Here is a 17,179-nt window from a genome sequence, read left to right on the forward strand (position 1 = left end):
CAACTCCCACACTGCGGTGCCTGCTCTCCACATGGATCCTTCTTTCTGCTTCTCTGCTCCTCGGACTCCAGGGCGTCAACTGCGTGGGCACTGGCCCCTTCCTCTTCAGCAGAGTTGGGCCACCGTATTTTGCTCAGACTCCAGCTGGTGACACTACATTTTGGAAGCCTGCCCCAGCAGAGAGCTGGGAAATGGGAGTTTATCTCCTAAGTTTCTTCTCTCTCAGGAAGCACAGTCTGCACTGCTGGTTGACGGCTGCCTGAAAACGAGCATCTCCTAAATCTCAACTGTATAGTTGATAGAGTAGCCAGCTTTGCATCACTCACTCCAGCAGGTTTCCCAGTATGACGACATTGTCTATATTCAGTTCTGGTCTCTTCCCCGCAGTTTCTGGTTGATGAACAGAAGTTGTGGTTCGAGGAGGTCTTTTGGGTACCACTCATGTCTGCTTCAGTGTAGAACTAATGAAGGGAGGCAGATGTCAGGCAGTGGAGCTAAAACTGCCTGTGCATCACCCGATAGATTTGGGCAGTTTCCAAATGTAACAAGAGCTTGAAGCAGGTGCAATTAGTCATGAAACAAAGGGCCAAATAAAAAACATGAGCATCTACAACAGAAAACTGAGTTCCAGGAAACAGCCTTGAGGAAGAAAAACAAGGAAGACGACGGGTGCGTGCTTCTGTGTTGTGGAGACACCTGGGTCCAGGTATAAAAGCTGCCCAGGGAAGCTGTCCCCAGACATCACTGCCCTCTGCCTCGACCTTATCCAGCCACACGCCACCATGTGCCACACCAGCTGCTCCTCAGGCTGCCAGCCAGCCTGCTGCTTGCCCAGCCCCTGCCAGGCATCCTGTTATGTCCCTGTAGGCTGCCAGTCCTCTGTGTGCGTGCCCGTGAGCTTCAAGCCAGCTGTGTGCGTGCCTGTGAGATGCCAGTCCTCTGTGTGGGTGCCTGTGAGCTGCAGGCCTGTCGTGTATGCGGCTCCCTCCTGCCAGTCCTCTGGGTGCTGCCAGCCTTCCTGCACCAGCGTCCTCTGCAGACCCATCTCCTGCAGCACCCCTTCCTGCTGCTGAGCATGAATCACCAGACCCGCTGCTCCCAGTGCAGATGAGGCTACACCTGTACACTCCCTGGATGAGTCCTCAGTTGGTCTTCTGCACATGGCGCAGGTGAAAAGCATGCTCGGTGAACCCTCTGAATTCTGGATCGAGAATATGATAGAATGATCTGGAGCCCTTGCTGACCTTGCCCATCCCCCCAGGGAAGTCTGGGGTCCCAGAGTCATTCTCTGACCCCATGAGAGCCAAATAAACCAGCTTTCCCCATGCAGCTCTGCGTTTCTGGTCTTTCTTTTTTATTTCCATACTCCCCGCTATCTATTCTGCTGATTACATAGAATTTGCTGCTAAACCCTCTTCAGTGATCCCTTCACCCAGTGCTCATCAGAAGGTGGTGTCCCGGGTGGAGGGCGCGGCTGCAGATGCCCATGTGGTCTCTCCCAGGGCTCCTGGGGCCCAGGTGCAGTGGTCACAGCGGTGACTTACCCGCCTGTGGTGGAGTGGCCTTGCTTCCCCACTGGCTGTCCACTCCTGCTCCAGGCCAGCAAGCCCTGCATTGATGGCCAAAGCCTCAGTGCACTGACGATCGGGTTTTCCCATATGGTTGGTGGACGTCCTGTTTGCCAGGTCTCGGAGGATCCCAGGTTTACAGAACTGGATTAGTTCTGCAGCACACACTCCCATCACTGGTCCACAAGGGCTTGGTTTTTATTGATTGACTGATGATCAATTACTGAGGAGCCTAATATAATAAACCCCCATGAACCCACTGCCTGACATAGAAATGAGAACATCATCAATAATTTACCAAGAACTTCTTGGGGCAGCCACTGTTGGGATTGTGTGCTCCTTATTCTGTTACTTTCTAGAAAAAATAGAGTTGAGTCATATCTCTATGGATTCCTGAAATGTGTGTTTTCTAATTTAGTAATTTCTGGTGATATGAAAAGGGAATTCTTCTGAATGTAATCTGGAACTTGCTTATCCCAGTCTGTTGTACAGCTGGTAGCGTTCTTCTGCATTTCTCCTGTCTGGGCTGTATTCCCTTCCTGTGGGGCTCTGCTGTGACTGTCTCAGGTTAAATGTTCCCCAGTAGATGGGCCAGCCGTCCTGCCCCAGGAGTCTGCTATTCCAGATAGCGTAGCCCAGAACTGTCCCCCAAAGAACGTTCTCACTACTGGCTGCCTTAGATTCCAAGCTTTTTATTTGCCTTGGAGGCAAGTGTTGAGTTTAGGGTTGAAAAACTGGTTTCATCATCTTTTAGGCAAGGTGGTCAGGGACCTATTGTGTAGTTTAAATTGGGGGGCTTTGGATAAAACTGAGCAAGAAATGGAACCAGTCAACTCAGACATATAAATGCTGGCAGCTGAACACATTCGAATCCGTGAACACACCCAATGTGTGCACTATACAACGTGCACACACTTATGCACACACGTAAGCACTCTGGTCCCCCAGGCTGGGAGTTGGAGGTGAAACTGGAAATCAGAGCACGAGAGGAGGGAGGGTTGGTAACCAAAAAATGCTTCTGGAGAACCTACCTGCCCTGTGCTCAGAGAAGCATGGACGAGGCCTGGCTCAGCCTCCGCCCTCCAGAGCTGTGGGGACCCTCAGGGCCACTTGGAGCCCAAGTTCTGTGATGCTAGTGCTCCACATGGGGCATGTGTTAGCGAGTCCAGGTTTTCGCATGGACGTATTTGTTTCTCTCTCTTGGGTAAACGTCTAGGAGCGGAATAGCTGGGTCATATGCTAAGTGTCTTTTTGCTGATACCATCCTGCCCTGATAAATGCAGATTTATAGTAGGTCTTGAAATCAGCTCGTGTGAGTTCTCCAATTTTGTTCTTTTTTTTTTTTTTGAGACGGAGTCTCGCTCTGTCGCCCAGGCTGGAGTGCAGTGGCGCAATCTCGGCTCACTGCAAGCTCCGCCTCCCGGGTTCACGCCATTCTCCTGCCTCAGCCTCCAAGTAGCTGGGACTACAGGCGCCCGCCACCACGCCCGGCTATTTTTTTTTGTATTTTTAGTAGAGACGGGGTTTCACCATGGTCTCGATCTCCTGACCTCGTGATCCGCCCGCCTCGGCCTCCCAAAGTGCTGGGATTACAAGCGTGAGCCACCACGCCCGGCCCAATTTTGTTCTTTTAAGAAGTTGTTTAGGCTACTCTAGTTTCTTTGTCTTTCCATATAGATATTTGAATAAGCTTATCAATATCTACAGAATTTGCTTTGAGATTTCGATTGGGAGTGTATTGAAACTATAGATCAATTTGGGGAGAGTTGACATATCCAGCAATCCATAACATGGTCTATTTATTTAGGTTTTCTCTGATTTTCCTCTTCAATATTTTGTAGTTTTCAATGTATACATTTTATATATTTCCCCCAGAATTTATCCCTAAGTATTTTATAGTGTTTAATGCTATTATGGTACTATTTTTAAGTTTCAATTTCTGATTGTTCATTGCTAGTATATTAAAATAAAATTGATTTTTGTATATTGGCATTTTTTCTTTCACCTTGTTAAATTCACTTACTAGTTCTTGTAGCTTTATTATAGAATTTTGGGGATTTTCTAGGTAGACAATAATGTAATATGTTAATAGAGACTGTGTTATTTCTTCCTTTCCAGCCTGCATGCTTTTTACTTCACTGTTTAGGAAGTCCAGTGTGGTAATAAATAGCAGAGGCAAAAGTGAATGTTCTTGCTTTATTGTTGATTTTAAGGGGAAAGCATGTAGTCTTTCATCATAAAGTATATTAACTATAGGTTTTTCATAAATGCTCTTTAAAAGAAGTTCCTTTTAATTTCTAGTTTGCTAGCAGTTTTTATTCTGAATGGATGTTGAATTTTGTCAAAAGCCTTTTCTGAATTTATTGAGATAATAATATGCTGCTTCCTCTTTAGTCTGTTGATATGGTGAATTATAAGTTGATTTTTTAACACTGAACCAACCTTGCATTCTTGGGATAAATCTCACATGATCACGACCTTTTATCTCTTTTACATATTTCTGGATTTAATTTGCTAGTATTTGGTTGAGAATTTTGTATCTATATTCATAAGAGATATTATTAATAGTGTATAGTTTTTTATATACTATACACTATAATACTTTTGTTCAAATTTGATACCAAGATTATGCTGGCTGTATAAATTTAATTGGGAATGATTCCTTTCCTTCTATTTTCTGGAAGAGTTCATGTAGAATTGGTTATATTTCCTCTTTAAATGTTTAGTAGAATTTTCCAGGGAGGCCATTTGCCCCTAGTTTTGTTTGTTGAAAGATTTTAACTGAAAATTCAACCTCTTTAATAGATATGATGCTATTCAGGCTATCTACTTCTCTGGAATAAGCTTTCATACTTTTGTCTTTAAAAAAAGTGCCAATTTTATGTATGTTATCAAATTTAATGATATGAAGTTGTTTACATCATTCCTGTATCATGTTTTTAATAATTGTAAGATTTGTAATGATGTCTCTTTTTCACTCCTAATATTGCTATTTTGTGTCTTTTTTTTTCTCTTTATCATAATTTTCCTGATCAGTCTGGCTAGATGCTTATTCATTTCATTGTTCTTTTCAAAGAAGCAGTTTTGCTTTCATTGAATTCTTTTCCATTTTCTACTTCATTATTTTTTGCAGATTTTTAATTATTTCATTTCTTTTGCTAATTTTGAGTTTAATTTGCTTTTTTTCTTTAAAGTGCAAACTTAGATAATTGATTTCAGGACTTTCTTCTTTGTGAATATAAGCACTTAATGATATAATTTTATCCCTCTAAACACTATTTTAGCTATGTTCCATATATTTTGACATGTTGTCTTTTAATTTGTATTTAATCCAAAATATTTTCTAATTTCTCTTGTGATTCTTCTTTGAACCGTGGGTTATTTAGAAGTGTGTTGGTTAGTTTACAGTTCTGCAGGGTGTTTTTGCTATCCTTTTGGTGTTAATGTCTAATTGAATTTCTTTGTGGTCAGAGAACATACATTGTATTAGTTCAACTTTTTTACATGGGTTGAAGTTTATTTTATGGCACAGAATATAGTCTTTTTGGTGAATGTTTCATGTGCTTGAAAAGAATGTGTATCTGTTATTGTTGGGTGGAGTGTTCTGTAAGTATCCATTAGGTCAAGTTGATTGACAGTGTTGTCCAGGCCTTCTGTATCCTTCCTGATTTTCTGTCTACTTGTTCCCTTGAAGCTGAAGTCCAATGACAAATCTGATTTATCTGTTTTTCCTTTCCCTTCTCAGTTTTTTTGTTGCATGTGTTTGGAAAATTGGCTGTTTGATGCTTACACATTTAGAATTGTTATGTTTCCATGGTGAATTGATGCGTTATCATTATGTAATATTCCTTTTTATCCTTGGTAATATTTCTTTTGTGAAGTTGACTTTGTTTGATATTAATATAGCCATTCCAATTTTACTTGATTAATGTTTGTGTGGTATATTTTTCCATCTGTTTGCTTTTAACCTATCTATGTTTTTATGTTTAATGTGAGTCTTCTGGTAGATAGAATATAGTTGGATCCTGAATTATTTAATCCAATTAAAAATATCTGTTTTTTGGTTTTGGTGTTTAGATGATTTGCATTTAATTTAATTTAATAAATTAATTTGCATTTAATTTAATATTAGCAAAATATCACTTTACTAATTGTATTCTATTTGTTCCATCTGTTCCTTTTTATCTTTGCCCTCTTTCTATGCCACTTTTTGGTTTAGTATTCTTAGTTATTCCCTTTTATATCTACTTTTTATATACATCTTGATATAGTTTGGATTTGTGTCCCCACCCTAATCTCATGTTGAATTGTAATCTCCAGTGTTGGAGATGGGGCCTGATGGGAGGTGACTGGATCATGGGGGTGGATTTCTCATGAATGGTTTAGCATCATCCCCTTGGTGCTGTCCTTGCGACAGTGAGTGAGTTCTTGGGAGACCTGGTTGTTTAAAGGCGTGTGGCCCCTCCCCTGTCTTTCTCTCGCTCCTGCTCTGGCCACGTGATGTGTCTGCTCCCCCTTCACCTTCCACCATGCTTGTAAGTTTCCTCACAATTCTGCCTCCCCGGAAGCTGAGCAGGTGCCAGTATTATGCTTCCTGTACAGCTTGCAGAACTGTGAGCCAATTAAACCTCCTTTCTTTATAAATTACTCAGTCTCAGGTATTTCCTTATAGCAAGGCGATAGTAGCCTAACACGTCTTTTCAAACTTATTTGGCCTAAGATTTACAACACATACCTTTACTGTAACAAAGGATACCTCCGGGTAATATGACGCCACTTCATCTGTAAGTGGCAGGACTTTACAGCAGTGTACCTCCTTGTCCTCTTTTATATTCCTTGTGTTATTGTTGCCATGCTTTACTTTTACTTATGTTAAAAATCCCACAATGAGGCCAGGCGCGGTGGCTCACGCTTGTAATCCCAGCACTATCGGAGGCCGAGGCGGGCAGATCACAAGGTCAGGAGATCGAGACCACGGTGAAACCCCGTCTCTACTAAAAATACAAAAAAAAATTAGCCGGGCGTGGTGGCGGGCGCCTGTAGTCCCAGCTACTGGGGAGGCTGAGGCAGGAGAATGGCATGAACCCGGGAGGCAGAGCTTGCAGTGAGCCGAGATCACGCCACTGCACTCCACCCTGGGCGACAGAGAGAGACTCCGTCTCAAAAAAGAAAAAAAAAAATCCCACAATGCACTGTCACTATTTTTGCTCTGGACAGTCAATTAGTTATAATGCTTTTTTTTTTTTTGAGACTGAGTCTCACTCTATTGCCCAGCCTGGAGTGCAGTGGCGCGATCTCGGGTCACTGCAAGCTCCGCCTCCCGGGTTCACGCCATTCTCCTGCCTCAGCCTCCCGAGTAGCTGGGACTACAGGCACCCACCACCACGCCCGGCTAATTTTTTGTATTTTTAGTAGAGACAGGGTTTCACTGTGTTAGCCAGGATGGTCTCGATCTGACCTCGTGATCTGCACACCTCGGCCTCCCAAAGTGCTGGGATTACGGGCCGAGCCACCGTGCCTGGCTTATTTATATTTATCTTCTTTTAAAATAATTTCTAGAGCTCTTTTCTTTTCTTTTTTTTTTTTTCCCAAGACAGAGTCTTGCTCTGTTGCTCAGGACAGAGTGTGCAGTGGTGCGATCTTGGCTCACTGCAACCTCCGCCTCCCGGGTTCAAGCAATTCTCCTGCCTCAGCCTCCTGAGTAGCTGGGATTACAGGGGCACACCACCATGCCTGGCTGATTTTTGTATTTTTAGTGGACGGGGTTTCACCACTTTGGCCAGGCTGGCCTCAAACTCCTGACCTCAGGTGATCCAGCCACCTTGGCCTCCCAAAGTGCTGGGATTACAGACATGAACCACGGCACCCAGACAAGAGGTCTTCTTTTCTTTGTGTGGATCCAAGTGTCTCTCTGCTATCACATTCCTTGGCTCGAAGAAATTGTTTAAGAATTTCTTATAGTGCATGTGTGCTGTTAATGAAGTCTTTCAGTTTTTGTTCATCTGAAAAAGTGTTTTCTTTCATTTCTGAAAGATACTTTTAGTGTCATAGGGTCGACAGATTTTCTTTCAGTATTTTAAAGATGTACTTTCGGTCGTGTGGTTTCTGATTAGAAGTCTGATGTAAACTTTACCTTTGTCCTTATGCTCGTAGTCTGCTTTTAAAATATTGATGCTTTGAAGATTTCCCTTTTTACCTTTGGTTTTTGTCAGCCACAGATTTAACGTGACATGTCTAGTCATTTGTGGTGGGGATATAGTTACCCAATTTGGGGTTCTCTGAACTTTTTGGATATGGGGCTTTATGTATTTCATTAATTTTAGAATCTTTCTCAACTATTCCCTCTTTGAATATTTCTTCTGCCCTGCCCTCTCTTTCTTCTCCTTCAGGGACTCCAATTACATTCATAAATGAGGAGTTGATGTTTTGCTCTTGTCTCCCTCCACCCTTCTCTTCCTCTTTCTCTTTGTGTTTTAATTTGGTCAATTTATATTTACATGTTTTCAAATTCAAAGCTTCCACACCTGTTTGTATCAAGTGTACTGATGAGCCCACTGAAGGAAGCCATCTTTGATGCCGTATTTTGATTTTTACCATATCCACTTGACCTTTCTTAGAGTTTCATCTCTCTGCTGAAATTACCCATCTGTTCATATATGTTTTTCATGCTTTACTCTTGATCTTTTAATCTATTCATTATAGTTATTTTAAAGTTTATACCTGATAGCTCTAACACCTGTGTCATTTTACTTTTTACTTTCTGTTTTTAGAGATAGTGTCTTGCTCTTTTACCCAGGCTGGAGTGCAGTGGTGCAATCTCAGCTCACTGCAGCCTCGAACTACCAGGCTCAAACGACTCTCCAGCCTCGGCCTCCCAATGTGCTGGGGTTACAGGTGTGAACTGTGCCCAGCCCCTGGGTCACTTTTGAATCCAGCTTTGTTGATTTCTTTGTCTCCTGACAATGGCTTGGTTTTTCCTTGCTTTTCTGCATGTCTTATAATTTTTTATTGAATATCAGACATCATCACTTTCCTCTGGAAATGCGTGTGTCTCTTTTTCTGTCAGGTCATTAGTGTGTGCGGGGAGGTGGATGAATCAATCTGGTCAGACATTGACCGTGGTTTGGCTTTTGTTGTTACTGTGGTTGCCTTCAGTGCACCAACAGCTTGTGCTTAGGGTGTATCAGTGCTTGCACTTAGGATGAGGGGTGGGGAGGGAGGTCAGTGCTTTTGCTCCACCCTAAGTTTCACACGCCCCTGCATGCCTGACATTCAGAGGAGATCTCTACACACTTCTGCCTTTCCCCAGAGGCAGGCTGACGTTGCTTATTGAGCTGTGCCTGCTAGGCTGGAGCTGGAGAAAGGAGGGTTCTCTGTTGTCCTGGTCCAGTGTCAGTCTTAGGCAGGCCCTTCGCATGTGGGACTTGGAGAATGAGACTTTCTTGGACTTCCTGCTACCCCTCCCCGGGACAGACGAACTCTGCTCTGTATTTGTGGTGGGTGTTGTTTGAAAGAGTTTCCTGCCCTCTTTGCCATAGTAATCCTTTGAGGTATTGCATGGCATCCGGGGCCCAGGACTATTTCTTGTCCATCCTTCTGGGTAGAGGGTTGTTTTCTTCTACCCTCCCCCTGACACCCTCCATCTGGAAGCTTCTTCTCTGGTGGTCTTTATACGCGGGTCCCAGGCATCTGGGTAACATAAAAACACAGCAGTTGTCTTCCTCATGGTGGTTCCCACTGTGTTTCCCAACATCTTATTACCCCATAGTGCAGGGCTTGGGGAGGGAGTCGGGGGACAGAACCTTCAGGCCACTCCCCCAACCAAGGACCCTCCACTTCAGCTCAGCCATCAGGAAGGCGGCTCTCTCTCTGAAGAGGTGCTGCTGCCATTAAAGTTGGTATGTACCTTCAAGGAAAGAACTTACAAAACATATGAAGATAAAAGAGAGACACGAGGTGTATAGGGACAGCCGATTTATTTGGCTCGCATGGATTTTAGTTTCCTGCTGGAGTGAGAGAAGGACTCTGGCAGCCAGGACTTCCTTGGGGGGTTCCCAGGGTCACGGAAGGTCTGAGTCATTTTTCCACGTTCTCACCCCAGAGTTCAGAGGTCTCCTTGAGCAGGCTTTTCTTCTGCCCTATGTGTGCAATCTGGGGGTCCACCAGATGCTTATTCACGGAGGGATACAGGTGTGTACCCCTGTGTACCAGGAGCAGCTGGTCAGCAGCAGGAAGGGGTGCTGCAGGAGATGGGTCTGTAGAGGATGGTGGTGCAGGGGGGCTGGCAGCACCTTGAAGATTGGCAGGAGGGAGTCACATATATGATGGGCCTGCAGCTCACGGGCACGCACACGGAGGGCTGGCAGGAGGGAGCCACACACACAATGTGCGTGCAGCTCACGGGCACACACACGGAGGACTGGCAGCTCACGGGCACATAGCAGGATGCCTGGCAGGGGCTGAGTATGCAGCAGGTTGGCCGGCAGCCCGGGGAGCAGCTGGTGTGGCACATGGTGACGTGTGGCTGGGCTGGTACTGGGGAGGAGGATGGTGATGTCTGGAAGCTGCTTCTCTGGTGGTCTTTATATCTGGGTCCCGGGCGTCTGGGTAACACAAAAACACAACTGTTGTCTTCCTTGTGCTTGTTTCCACTGTGTTTCCCAACATCTTATTTTCCCACGTGTACTTTCCCGCGTTATGCTCCACCATAAATAGCTTTAGCCTTGAGGTTAGTTTCTTCTGTAAACAGGATGTTCTGGTTTGACATTCTGCAGGTTTTTTGTCAATTTTTTTGAGGCTACTACTGTGCACATAGCACCACTGGCTTGACTCAAAGTACCAAATCCTGTCGTTTCACTTTTGTTTCATGCTATCAAGGAAGGTGTTGAGGCAATAATGTATTTTGAGCTTTTATTCTGTAGAGTGAAACTTTAAAGCATAGGTTGGCAAACTATGGTCTGTGAGCCAAATTTGGCCCACTGCCTGTTTTTCAAATGAACTTTTATTGGATCACAGCATGCCATTAGTTTATGTGTTGTCTGTGGCTTCTTTTGCACTATATTGGCACAACTGCATAGTTATGGAAGAAACTGTAACATGCAAAGGCTAAAATATTTGCTGTCTGCCCTTTACAGAAAGTTAGCCAACCCTGCCATAGAGTAATCTATACAAGAAGTTATTTGTTCATGCAACAAATATGTATTGTGTACTAGCAGCGAAGAGATCTTGGCCTCAAGAGCATTCTAGCAGTGGGCAATGAATAAATGAGTAAAGGAAGAAATGAAGGCATGAAATAATTCCATACAGGGCTGAGTACTGGGGAAAATGGGTTCAGGAGATAGTAATGGGGGTGCTGGTGGGTGGTCTGGGGGGCCTCTGTGAGGAGACAGTGTGGCCGTGGAGAGAGTGAGGATGCTGCTTCAGAAACTGGTATGTCCAGGGGAAGCAGGAATCCTGCACTCTGGGTGTTGGGCCATGGGTGTAGGTGAACTGGTCATATCATGAGGACCCAAGAACCAAGCATCAGAATCCCATGCTGGGGGGTCTAGGGTTTGGGGTTAGGAGTCAGATGGAAAAAGAGTCAGCAAACCTGAAGACACACCAGTAGAAATGATCTTTTCTCAAGAAGAGGAGAAAGAATCTAGAAAAATGAAAAGACATATGAAACAGTACTGAACTGTCTAACATACTAGCAGTTTCAACCTCAGAAAGAGAAGACAGTGATACTGAACCATAAATAAGTTTTGAAAAAATAATGGCCCAAGACACCAAATTTGATTTAAAAAATAACAACTTACAGACCCAAGAATCTCAGAACCTGTAGGAGGATCAACACAAAGAAAACCATATCCAAGCATCAAATAGTAAAAGTAATGAAAACCAAAAAAATATCGAAGACAGTGGAAAAAAAAGACACTTTTCATACAAGGTACAAGGTTCTTGCAAGCATGAGAAAATCCCTCACTTCTTAGCAAAAACAGTGGAAGCCAGAAGACAATGGAACAACTTCTTTAAAATGCTGAAAAAAAAATTGCCAACCCAGAATTCTATAACTATGAAAAAGATCCTTCAAAACATGTTGAGGTAAAAACCTGTTCAGAAGAGCAAAAGCTGGGAGAAATCCTCCCCTGCAGATGTGCGCTGCAGACGACGTGCACAGATGTCCTTTAGGTTGACTAGGACGAGGCCAGGTGGGCCCTGACCTGCAGGAAGGAGTAGGAGGAACAGGGGAAGGTAAAGGAGCAGGTAAATATCAAAGTAGCGCAGGCTACTTCCCACCAAAGTAGCTGGGACTATAGGTGCACGCCACCACGTTCAGCTAAATTTTATTTTATTTTTTGTGGAGATGGGGTCTCACCGTGTTGCCTGGGCTGCTCTCGAACTCCCAGGCTCAAGTGATCCTCCCTCCTCGGCCTCCCACGGTGTTGAGATTACAGGCATGTGCCGCGTCTGGACCAACATGTCTTTTTTTAAGGGGACACTATTCAGCCCAGGAAAGAGGTGGGTGCAAAGCCATGAGAGCAGCCCGGGTTCCTCTGTGCGTCGGTGGGCCGTGGCGTCTTTCATCGTGGTTCCTTGGGAAGGAAGAGTCCACTGGGAATCTGCGTGGCTGGGCTTCTTCAGGACACAGCCCGAGCCCACTGCACACACAGGAAGGCCCGACGCTGGGCCTGAGGGTGGCCCGGCTCCCATTCAGGCATTGAGGCTATCGCAGAAGGAGGGAAGCCTGTGTGGGGGATGCCTGCGCTAATTCCAAGAATGGGAAGCTTGGCCCCCAAAACCGAGGTCTGCCCCGACAGAGCCAGCTTGGTCCCTGTGGCATGCGTGTGGGCCACACGGGAGACAGGGTGCGGGCACGTCCTGGGTATGAGTGGGATTTGCCTGGAGGGGGTGCTGTTGGCACATGTGGGTAGCGGGGGAGCCGTTTGGGAACCAAGAAATCAGCTAAGAGGAGCACCAGCCAGTGCACCCCTCCTGCTGAGAGGCCCATGTCTAGAAACTTCTGTTACCAGGATGCCCTGTGTTGACGAGCATGTGAGGTGCAGGGGGACTCCTTAGAGGGCCCCTCCACAGACCGCCGCTCACCCCCTCCTCCCAGGCCAGCAGCCTCGCCTGGGGCTGTGCTCTCACCCTTACAACTGGGCGAGGGTGCCCGCAGGCTGGAGGGTCTCTGATCACACCCTGACGAGCATGCACCAGCCATGTCCTCGCCTTACAGACACCCTCCCCCGGTCCCCAGGGGCCGTCCGGCTCTGTCCAGCAGGTGGTGGAGGGGCTTTGCGGTTCCCTGTGGTTTCACGGAATGCCTTTGCAGGCAGCAGCTGCCCTTGACTCAGTGGGTCCTTCATCTCCTTCACCGACAGGAGGGGCACCCCGGGACCTGGGGGGGCGGAGCACTCGGAGCTGCCGCTGTGCTGTGAACACCTTCACGCACGTTCACAGGGGAGGGGACCCCGCCGCTGCAGCCCTAGTCTCTCCTCCGCATCTGGCACTGCGGCAGCTTGACCACGTGGGCTTGGACAGCTGCATGGACACATGGCCACCAGCAGACCTGCATGTCAGCTGCCACACAGAGCATAGGGGCCCGGGTGTCACCAGCTGTGCCCGGCCATGGCTGTCCCTGGCTTTCCCCTCAGGAGCCATCGGGAAGCTCAAAGGCTCTGGTGCCCTGGAGGCTGCGGCCCTGGGTGCGTCCGCCCGCTGGCTGCACAGCGGCTCGGCCTCAGCAATGTTGGTGCCCCCTGTGCCTTAGGCTCCCCTGTGCCTTTGGTTAGTGGTGAGGTGGAAACGTCTCCCCCTCTTTTTTTAACTCTTTGTGCTATGAAAGGTCCATGAAGGCCTTTGTCCACTTATTTATGGGGATGGCCGTATTTTTCTTAATATTTGAATAAGCAAGTAACAGACACAGGGGTTGAATAAACTCTGGCAAACTGAGAGATTTATGAGTCAATGCGGGTTTAAATTCAGCTACTTTCTGGTTAAAGGTCCTCTTGGGGTTTTTGTTCTGTCGCCTCTTCCCTGGGCCCTCCCAGCCTCCTGAGGAGGTGCTGACGTGACTGGTCTCACTAGTGCCCTCTTCACTCTCCAGTGCTAGTGGTCCACTGAGACTACAGCCTCATCCTCTCCCACTGTTCTAAGGGTTCATCGATAAGGTGTCTTTTTGCTCTGTGTCTCCTCACCCGGGCCTTAAACCCTGAGTAGGATGAGTGACGTCTGAGTGACTGCAGAACCCCTCTTGGGGCCCATGGAATTGCTAGTGCTTCAGAGCACACAGGGTGGCCCTCAAACTCTCGGGGCAGCCCTCTGTGTGCGCACCTTCTCCACGGCCCACACACCACGAGGCCAGCATGGTGCGTGGGGCTCTCAGGTCCCACCTGAACGGGATTTCTGCTTCTTCTCGACTCAGCTTTAGCTTGGACTGGCAGGGGCCAGGCATGGGCAGGTGGCCCAAAACTCACCAGAGGCCGAGCCCACTCAGCTCTGCTCCCCTCCCTGGCTCAGGTTGGAGGCTCATCCCCTGTGGGCAGGGCTTTGGCAGCAGGAGGGGTGTGGAGCTGATCACATTTGCTTTCAAAGCCTGCTGTCTCCCAGGTGTTTGATCTCAGAATGAGAGACACTGTCCTGTCTGCCTTTAACAGGACAGTGGGTCCCACACCCCAAATTGGGAGTAGGCAGAGGGGCTCAGGGGAAGAGCAGAAAGTGCACACCAGCCCGTATTTCCTGACTCAAGAATGTATTATTAGAGCAGTTCTTCTTTGTCACATTGGGTGTAAGCAATACATTTGGAGAAGGGGGTTCCAGAAGGCCACAGTCCACCTGCTGAGGGATTTGTGGGTTGTCTCTTCCCAGACAGTGGTGAGGAAAGTATCATGTGCTCAAAATCCCCCTCAGGCAGCAACTATGTGGCTACTGATGGAGCTGGTGGATTCTGAGGACTCCAGGGGCTCCTGAGACTGGAGTATCCTGCTTGGCAGCAAAGACACAGTCGGCAGGAGACAAGGATTGAGCACTCAGCAGCTGGACTTTTCACCTGAGCAGAGGCTGTAGCAGGCCAGGCGGGAGCATGCGGGGCGGCAGAGGAGGGACACACAGGAGGCCGGGCAGCAGCAGCTGGACTGGCAGGAGGAGGTGGGGGCACAGCAGGAGGAGATGGGCACACAGCAGGTGGACCTGCACACGGGGCGGCAGAGGAGGGACACAGAGGAGGAGGGTCTGCAGCAGGAGGTGGTGCAGCAAGCTGGCTGGCAGCTAGACTGCTGGCAGCATGAAGAGGAAGCCCCAGAACAGACGGGCACACAGCAGATAGGCTTGCAGTAGACAGTCTTGCAGCAGACGGGCACACGGCAGGCCTGCTGGTAGGAAGAGGAGGTGCAGCAAGCCGGCTGGCAGCTAGACTGCTGGCAGCATGAAGAGGAATCCTCAGAGCAGGTGGACACACAGCACACAGGCTTGCAGCAGACGGGCACACAGCAGGCCCGCTGGCAGGAGGAAGAGGCACAGCAAGCTGGCTGGCAGGTAGACTGCTGGCAGCATGAAGAAGCAGCCCCACAGCAGACAGGCACACAGTACACAGGCTTGCAGCAGACAGTCTTGCAGCACATAGGCACACAGCAGGCCTGCTGGCAGGGGGAGGAGGTGCAGCAAGCCGGCTGGCAGCTAGACTGCTGGCAGCACGAGGGTGTGCAGGAGCTGGTACAGCCTGATTGGCAGGGGCTGGGCTCACAGGCTGCCTGGCAGCAGGGGCTGGACACACAGCTCACTGGGGTGCAGACCAGGGTCAGGCAGGGGGCTGGGGTGCAGCAGCTGGGGGCGCCACAGGGGGGCTCACAGCAGCTCTCTGGGCAGTTGTCCACCTGCCGGGAGTCGGAGTAAGCACTGGAGCAGACGGACATGGTGGACGCAGCCATGCTGGGGTGGGGAGGAGGTGAGCTGGGAGCTGGGGGAGGTGTCAGTGAGTGAGTGTGTGAGTGAGTGAGTGAGTGAGTGAGGTGCTCAGGGCTGTGGGGCTTTTAAATCCCTCCCTGGCATGTGTTGTCCTGACAGGAGGCTCCACAAGCTTCTCTTCCTTGTTGGTGTTTACAGCTGGTGGCTGGAGATGCGTCATTCATGCTGGTTTATCTCTTTGTTTTTCCCTCATTAAACTGGTGTGTATGTCACAGGGCTCTGTTTCTTCATCAGTTTTTATTTTGGCCACAGAAATGTGGTGGAAAATATTTCAAGCAAACTTTTGTTGAGTTGAGGTTTTAGAGATGAACGTTTCTCCAAAGGAAGCAATTCTGGTTCCACCTATCGTGTTTCTGGACTGATTAGATGTATTTTATTACTTTTAGCATCTTAAAACATAAACATGGAGAAAAATGTGCAATTCATATGAAATAAAAATGGCATAGATGATAAGATAAGAGGAAGCTGGCCGAGCGCAGTGACTCATGCCTCTAATCCCAGCACTTTGGGAGGCTGAGGTGGGTGGATCATGAGGTCAGGAGTTTGAGACCAGCCTGGCCAGCATGGTGAAACCCTGTCTCTACTAAAAATACAAAAAATTAGCCAGGTATGGTGGCAAGTGCCTGTAGTCCCAGCTACTTAGGAGGCCGAGGCAGGAGAATTCTTGAACCCAGCAGGTGGAGGTTGCAGTGAGCTGAGATTGCACCATTGCACCCCAGCCTAGGTGACAGAGCAAGACTCTGTCTCAAAAAAAAAAAAAAAAGCAAAGTGCTAAGTGGCCCTCCCTTCAATCCCTCACACCTTGTAAGGAGAATACTCAGAGATTCAGTAGCTGGTGGATCCGTGCTTTATTTTTGTCTCTTCAGCTCTTCCATGCCACCCTCAGAGGCTCTCTTTGTTTTATTTGAAGCTGCACCCTGGATTATTTCAATTTTCATTTTGCCTTGGTGAAAGATCAAGTACTTTTTCATATATGGTGATTTTAGGACATACATTTTAAGATTCCTTGCTTGTCTGAAAATATATCAACTTTATCCTCACATTTATAATGATAGCTTAGCTGGGTATAAAATTCTGGTTTTAAATTACTTTTCCTCAAAATGATGAACACATGTCACCATTTTTTTGTGATATCCAGTGTTGCTGATGACAGTCTGATGCTGGTCATTTGTCATTTTTTAGTTTCTCTCTCTCTCTCCTTAACTCTCTGGGAGCATTTGGGTTTCTTTTTATTGTCCTAAAGTGTCACGTTTTTGTTTCTAGGCTACTGCATTATTTTACTTTCTGTGGTTAGAACTTATTGAGCCTTTCAGTATAAAGACTTATCTCTGAAGTGTTTTTCCATTTTTAATAATAATTTCATCCTTCCCAGTCTCTCTTCTTATGACTTTTTACTTTCATCTTGTGATGGATGAAATATGTTATCCATTCACTCTGATGATGTTACTTTGAGTTTTTAAATGTTTTTTTCTTGTTTCATTGGACATCAGGTAGTCTGCTCATTGGTGGCAGTTCATTCAGTTTTCTGAATAAAAGACTATTTTATTCCAGTGCATTAGGGTCCTCCTCCAATTTATTCCCTAACCTGTTTCTGTCTCCTTCTCTTTTCTACAAACATATGAAGGACCCTGCTGAGCCTCCTGTTTTTGTTAGATAATTTTGATTTC

The 17,179-nt window shown here is 47.0% G+C and overlaps 4 protein-coding genes across 5 annotated transcripts in view; 2 read left to right on the forward strand and 2 right to left on the reverse strand.

Annotated features, from left to right (window-relative positions):
• The window catches only part of TSPEAR (thrombospondin type laminin G domain and EAR repeats), a 184,915-nt gene that overhangs the window by 22,812 nt on the left and 144,924 nt on the right, over positions 1-17,179 (forward strand). The gene's annotated exons all lie outside the window — the stretch shown is intronic.
• LOC116481884 (keratin-associated protein 12-1) lies at positions 743-1,329 on the forward strand. The gene has a single exon (XM_032174884.2). The coding sequence runs from the start codon at positions 783-785 to the stop codon at positions 1,071-1,073; it is 291 nt and encodes a 96-aa protein (XP_032030775.1). The 5' UTR covers positions 743-782; the 3' UTR covers positions 1,074-1,329.
• Positions 9,719-10,128, reverse strand: LOC116481885 (keratin-associated protein 12-3). Its single transcript, XM_032174885.2, has one exon. The coding sequence runs from the start codon at positions 10,078-10,080 to the stop codon at positions 9,790-9,792; it is 291 nt and encodes a 96-aa protein (XP_032030776.1). The 5' UTR covers positions 10,081-10,128; the 3' UTR covers positions 9,719-9,789.
• LOC116481874 (keratin-associated protein 10-11-like) lies at positions 14,579-15,475 on the reverse strand. Of its 2 annotated transcripts, none has more exons than XM_032174861.2 (2): positions 15,155-15,475; positions 14,579-15,046 (listed from the first exon to the last, which is right to left on the reverse strand). In XM_032174861.2, the coding sequence occupies exons 1-2, from the start codon at positions 15,473-15,475 to the stop codon at positions 14,579-14,581; spliced, it is 789 nt and encodes a 262-aa protein (XP_032030752.1). The 2 variants fall into 2 exon arrangements, with proteins under 2 accessions (XP_032030752.1, XP_032030753.1); XM_032174862.2 differs by having other exon boundaries at positions 14,579-14,917; positions 15,140-15,475.

This window comes from Hylobates moloch, unplaced genomic scaffold, assembly GCF_009828535.3.
Source record: "Hylobates moloch isolate HMO894 unplaced genomic scaffold, HMol_V3 SCAFFOLD_14, whole genome shotgun sequence".
Lineage (NCBI taxonomy): Eukaryota > Metazoa > Chordata > Mammalia > Primates > Hylobatidae > Hylobates > Hylobates moloch.

Coding starts and splice junctions, on each gene's coding strand:
- LOC116481885 (XM_032174885.2), bottom strand. CDS start 10,080: ATGTGCCACACCAGCTGCTCCCCGGGCTGCCGGCCAACCTGCTGCATA.
- LOC116481884 (XM_032174884.2), top strand. CDS start 783: ATGTGCCACACCAGCTGCTCCTCAGGCTGCCAGCCAGCCTGCTGCTTG.
- LOC116481874 (XM_032174861.2), bottom strand. CDS start 15,475: ATGGCTGCGTCCACCATGTCCGTCTGCTCCAGTGCTTACTCCGACTCC. Junction 15,047..15,154: donor TGCCTATGTGCTGCAAGACT/GTCTGCTGCAAG, acceptor TCCTCCTGCCAG/CGGGCCTGCTGTGTGCCCGT.